Below are 6,270 nucleotides of genomic sequence, written 5' to 3' on the forward strand. Positions count from 1 at the left end.
AGGAAACCTGATAGTGTTTCTGACCCCTAGATGCAGCTGGATCTACTCTAGGTTGTTAAGAAATCATTGCAAAGTCCAATGTCATGAAGTTTTCCCCTTATGCTTTCTTTTTTTTTTTTTCTTTTCTTGAGACAGAGTTTCGCTCTTGTTACTCAGGCTGCAGTGTAATGGCATGATCTAGGCTCACCGCAACCTCCGCCTCCTGGGTTCAAGCAATTCTCCTGCCTCAGCCTTCTGAAAAGCTGGGATTACAGGCCCGCGCCACCATGCCCAGCTAATTTTTTGTATTTTTAGTAGAGATGGGGTTTCACCATGTTGACGAGGATGGTCTCGATCTCTCGACCTCATGATCCACCACCTCAGCCTCCCAAAGTGCTAGAATTAAAGGCCTGAGCCACTGCACCCAGTCATGTTTTCTTATAAGAGTTTTATAGTTTTAGGTCTATGTCTCTGATTCATTTTGAGCTAATTCATTTACATAAATTAAAAAGTAAAGCAAGAGTCCAATTTCATTCTTTCTCATGTAGACATCCAGTTTTCTACAACCCTCTTATCACAAATCAACACTAACTGACTTTAGGTTAGGGAAAGTTATCCAAGAAAAACTTGCTACTTAGATCTAACTTTTCTTTTAAAAGCCTTGATCATTTATGTCATTGTAAAAACATCAGTATTAAATATCCACTCAATTAATTTATTCCATTCAAAGATGCGGTTGGCTCATTTTTCTAAATCTAAGTTCTTGCTATGTAAAACTGCTTTAGGAAAGTATTCATACCTAAAGATCCAACTACTGGGACAGTTTTGTTTTGTTTTCCTGAGAAAGTTTTCAAGTGGTAGCTGGTTTTAGAAATTTTAAATTTATGTATGACTTTTGTAGTACTTGGTAATGTACAGGTACAGGTAAGAAATAGTCCCCACAGGATCTTGTGGACCTGGGAAGGGGGAAAACCCCATTTGAGGAGAAAATCTAAAAACAGTAAAACCCTCAAAAACTTTTACCATTCCACACTTTCTGGAAAAGAGAAGATACCACTATTCTCAAATCAACTGTCAAATGGGTAACTTTGGTAGCATTAATTTTTCTTGCTTAAAAGTATAAAATAGGCCCAGTTTCAAAATTTTCCTATCAGCATTATCACTCATAAAGCTATTCCATAATGCATAAAAATTAAAATAACCCTTCAAGTAGTCAACATTCTACATTATTGTGCATCAGAACAAATTCTGCTGAAACAGATATCTTATTTCTTCCTATTAGCCAAATAATTTGCTATGTACTGTAACCAAAATATAAACTACAACAATATTGTGGTAAATACAATACATTCTTAGATCAAAAGAATATTATTTCTTGTCAAATTGAAAATCATACTCATCTAACTTGAATGGCTACATTGGCATACAAACACTGCCACCCTTTAAAAACAGTTTCTAGTCTATTACATTTTAAATACTATCCAATATACTTTAATATTAATATACCACCAAATTACTTTCTTTTTTTTCAAATTACTTTGTAGAACAAAGGCAAGCACTTTACAGCTTGTAAAGTGACTAATTCTTAATGTTGTCAAATTGAGTTAAGCAATTTAACTCAATTACTAAATGTACCAACTTCTTAAAAAATTGTAGCAATTAAAGAAATTGTTTCACTGTCTTTTATAATGAACATAAATAACTTGGTTTAAGCCAAGTTGTTTGGGCAGGCTGGCTTTTTACTTTTTTTCAGAATACTGCTAGATATTCTTCAAGTCACAGTCAAATCCAAGTTTTTGTTCACAGCTTGCATTCAACCAAATTGAAGAGTACTTGCTATTGCAAAGTTGGACTTCCTCCCTTCTCTGATTTTGAACTCATGCTGTAAAAGTACTGCACACTCTTAATTTTTCTTTATTGCTACCATTGTCATTGTTAATGGTAGCTCTCACCATAGTCAAAATAACATTGATAAACTTGGGCAGCTTTCAGATTCACCCATTGCTTGGACTGGCCTTATACCATGCTTGCTAATGAAAATCCAACTCTAAGTCTCCTGAACTTGTTAGAAGTTAGGACGGTCAGGATACAATGTTTGGCTTTGGACTATTATTTTCTCTTTAGGAAGTAAGGACATTGAAATAAATGGACACTTTCTTTCTAGTCTTAAGTTGAATAAACTGGTGATCAAAACCAAAAACACCTAAATAATAAGACTTACTGATTCACTGTAATTATTCATTTTCAACTCGTAGCTCATTTTTATCAATAAATTGAGGTTATTCACCCTTTTAGTTGAAGATAAATGATAAACATTAACTAACTCATGAAATCATAAGAGGTAGAAAGAATATAAAGTGGGGCAAAGTTGTGGATTTCATTTCAACTATGGTGTCAAAAGACCCTTTTCAGAGACCCAGGTAGATTGTTAGAAGCCATAAGATGTCCCCTAGATTCTTCCCGGATTCTCGTTACACCATTTGCCATCCTAATTATTAACAGTGGCCCAAAAAAGATATTCACATCAACTCCCTGGAGCATGTAAATGTTTCCTTATTTGGAAAAACTGGTCTTTGGAGATGTGATTCAATTATCTTGAAATAAAGAGATTCCCTTGGATTATCAAAGTTGATCCTAAATACTATTACAATCCTCTTTATAAGAGACACACAGGCAAAACACACACAGAAGAGGAGAAGGCAATGTGACCATGGAGGTGAGACAGAGACTGGAGAAATGGAGCCACAATTCAAGGGGGTGCCAACAGCTACCAGAAGCTGGATAAGGCAAAGAATGGATGGATTATCCTCTAAAGCCACCAAGGGGAGTGTGGCCCTACTGACACTGATTTTGGACATCAGCCTCCAGCACTATGAGATAATACATTTCTGCTGTTTTAAGCTACTCCCTTTGAGGTAACGTTACAACAGCCACAAGAAACTAATGTACTCATCCAATGTTACTCCCAGGAGAATTCATGATATTTATCACAAGTTGTAATTATTTGCTATTTTATTTATCATCTGTCTCACTCCCCTATGTAAGATCCATGAAGGTGGGGCCATTCAGTGCACACTCAGTCTCTTAGCATAGAATTTGAAACACCTTATGTTCCTAGAAACTGTTAAAACAATTAGTGGGTAAATGTCCCCCACAAACTTACCTACATAAGACAGAGACCACGTAAATTGATCACAATTGTCAAAGCCTCCAGCACAAAGCCTTGCAAGAAACTGCTGTTGAATTAAATTTGATGGTCTAGAAATCAGAAAGTCTGATTCTAGACACTATCCTGCAATGTATAGCTGTGCCATGGCCCCACTTCTATTTCCCTTCCATCTGTTATTTGGCTTAGAATGTTCAAGAGGGTTTATTCCTTACCTGCTCTTCTTTTCTTTGGTAAGGAGCAGGTTCAAATAACATTCATTTTTGCATCCCTTACATAATCCATAGTAGTTGGCATATGATAGGACCATAAATGTTTGAGGGTTTCGGGTGAAGTGAAATGATACTGGGCCTTAGACTAAAACATAAATGAAACCCAACACTGCATCCTTGAGTAAATTCCTAATAACTGTGAATCTCAGTCTTCTCAAATGAAAGGAGACAAACCCTCACCTCACAGAATTGTGAACCTGTGAGCCACTCGGCCTATAGCAGGGATTTTATGAGTATTAACCTATGCCATTGACCTAACTCAGCCATGAGCACAGCATCAGACAAGAATCTCTAACTGGTGCCATATGAGTTTGGCCAAGCCATTTAACCTTTCTGAGCCACAGTTACTTAGCCAAAAATTAACAATTGTACCTTCCATGTAAGAAGTGGTTCTGATCTAGAAACTAAATAAAGTAACAATAGTTACACTTAAGCAAGTGCTAGTCTCGATAATATAAGTTATTTTCAACAAAAACTCTTGGCTTCCTAGGGTCTTCTGAAACAATGAAAGGGTCCAGCAGACCCTCTTACTGCCTCAACGAACCCAAATTTGGGAACCCTCGAACCAAAGGCCTCGTGAGGGCTCCATGAGTCCATGACTGTATCCTTCAGGAACCTACCAGTTATCAAAGTTTACCACGAGTAGAGATCAAGCGGATGTAGCAGGTACACTAAAAGAGTCCAGTACCTGGCATAGTCCTAATCCACGCTGAGTTTAGGCTTTTTAGCTGGCAGAGGTCATGACCTAAGGGGAGTGCTGGTCACTGTTTGAAGCCTCCACCATTTCTTCAGGAGTCCCGCGGTTGCCTGGGCAACGCTACGTCACCGCGTAGCTTCCCGTGCCCGTTGGCGTTAAGCCCAGAGAGCGCAATGCGCAGGCGCCCGGTGGGAACCAATGGGCGTGGCCGGAACGCTGGTGGCGCTCGGCGTTGCCCTCTCGCTGGTCGGATTTCGGGGTGGGGCGGCAGCAGCAACGCGCCCGCTTTTCTAGGCGAGCTGGCGGTTGTCGGTGGCTCCGCTAGTCGCCCCGTCACGTAGGTTACGCACACAATCACTCCCTAGGACGGCCCGGAGCCCGTCCAGGCAGCTGCGACCTCCCCAGACCCGGGCACCCCGGAGGCTGGGGCCGCAATGGTGCGGGTCGAGGGCCCGAGATGGAGCTGACCAGGGGCCGGAGGGGCTGAGAAGAGCCTGCTCAACTTGGGGCCAAGCACGAAGCCCTTCCCCGCCCGTCGGGCTCCTGGGTTCCCGCCAGCCGATTTCCAGCCGTCAGGGTCACGCCACTCGCTGGAAACCCTGAACTCTGTGCCCACAAGCCCTGAGACCCCTGCGGGAATGTTCAAAAATGAGTACCAGGTAACCCAAAACGGTTCTCCAACCTGTCTGTATTTTTCTCCTCTTGGGTAAGGTAACCCGTGATCAGGGTGAGGATAAAGTGCCCTCTCTACCCCCCATAATAAGGTCTTTTTCGTGAGGAAGGCAGAATTAATGAGTGAATGCTATTGACCCAGAGAGAAAGCAAAGTTACCCAGAGAGAAAGCAAAACGAATGTCTAGGGCCTATGATTTGGCTTTTGTTCACTCTCCAACTCAGTGTTTCTTAAGGTGTGTGAATTAATTGTCTGTGATTCTGTTTAAAATACAGATTTTAAGCCCCCCTGAAACCTCCTGAATCAGAATCTTGAGGGCAGGGCCCAGAAATCTTGAGTTTTAACAAGCGCCTTCGAGACTCAATATTCATTCAACACTGGTGTCTCAGAAGCAATTTAGATGAGTGAATGAGTGAATCGATGCCTTAGTTACACCAAGAAAGAAAATAAGCACTTTGGCTATAAGCTGTTTTATTTTTCCAGAACTGGGAATCAGTGAATCTCAGACATTGGAGTACATCAGGATTTCTTGGGGTACTTGTAAAAATGCAGACTTCCTTATCCGAATCTCTAGATGGGAGTCACTTGATTTACCTTTTTAACTACTTCCCCCAAGTGATTCCTCTGCAGGGGATCCAAGGCTTACACTTGGAGAAACACTGCTTCTGGGTTGTCCTCAGTAACTTTGAGTATCGTAGAGTGTCTCCGTGCATGACCTGCTTTTTTCACCTTAGTGGACATCTCCCTACCTGCTCTCCCTTCCTCACCTCTGCATGAGGCTACACTCGTTTACAGTATGTTTACGATGCTAGTCCGGCTGTTCTGATGAACGTTTTTTACTGTATCTAATCAGTCCTCCACTGGTCTCCACCTCTTTATTGCTTCTGCCTTTTCACCCAACACTACCTGCCTCCTTAGGAGTGTCCTCGGAGTAGTCTGCAGTTCTCTTTCTTTTATCCCATTCGATATCACTAATTGGGCTAAAACACTTTTAGAGATTTTGTCTCACTTCTTAAAGTATGTTATCAAAAAAAAAGCATGTGCCCACTACAGGGAACTTGGAGAACATAGGAAAGCAAAAAGCAGCAGGGAGAGTTTGCTGTCTCATCAAGTATGAGGATTTTTCTCCTTTAAAACAACTAGCTGTCTCAAATTTAAAATTCATAGTGAAATACGACCTGCCCTCATAAGCTATAGTAATTCTATCCCATGTTACAGTTTGCACATAACTCTGGCTAAGGAAGAACATATTAAATGTCTTACCTTCAAGTGTTATGTGTTACAACTCAGAGGCAAAAAATATCTTTATATTACTAAGAAAAATTAAAAGCTGGAAATTCCTTATAGAATTTAGATTTGCTCACATATTGTTTGTAATTCAAAGCATAGTCTTCATATCAGATTCTCATTTTTGGCAATAAATTCTTCCTCAGAGATAAACATCTTATTTAATTTCCCTTTCTTTTCTTTTCTTTTTTTTTTTT

At 40.4% G+C, this 6,270-nt stretch overlaps 1 protein-coding gene across 5 annotated transcripts in view; it reads left to right on the forward strand.

Annotated features, from left to right (window-relative positions):
• The first annotated feature begins 4,325 nt into the window (after nt 1–4,325).
• The window catches only part of CFAP20DC (CFAP20 domain containing), a 288,204-nt gene continuing 286,259 nt past the window's right edge, over nt 4,326–6,270 (forward strand). For 2 of the 5 annotated variants that reach the window (XR_001824890.2, XM_017527412.2), the window contains exon 1: nt 4,326–4,773. Coding sequence is in view for 4 of the 5 variants with exons in the window: in XM_017527412.2 (XP_017382901.1) it covers nt 4,753–4,773 (21 nt within the window). In the remaining variant the exon portion in view is untranslated. The remainder of the gene's footprint in view (nt 4,774–6,270) is intronic. The other 3 variants (XM_017527405.2, XM_017527406.2, XM_017527407.2) reach the window with 2 other exon arrangements.

This window comes from Cebus imitator, unplaced genomic scaffold, assembly GCF_001604975.1.
Source record: "Cebus imitator isolate Cc_AM_T3 unplaced genomic scaffold, Cebus_imitator-1.0 Scaffold48, whole genome shotgun sequence".
NCBI classification, from domain to species: Eukaryota; Metazoa; Chordata; class Mammalia; order Primates; family Cebidae; genus Cebus; species Cebus imitator.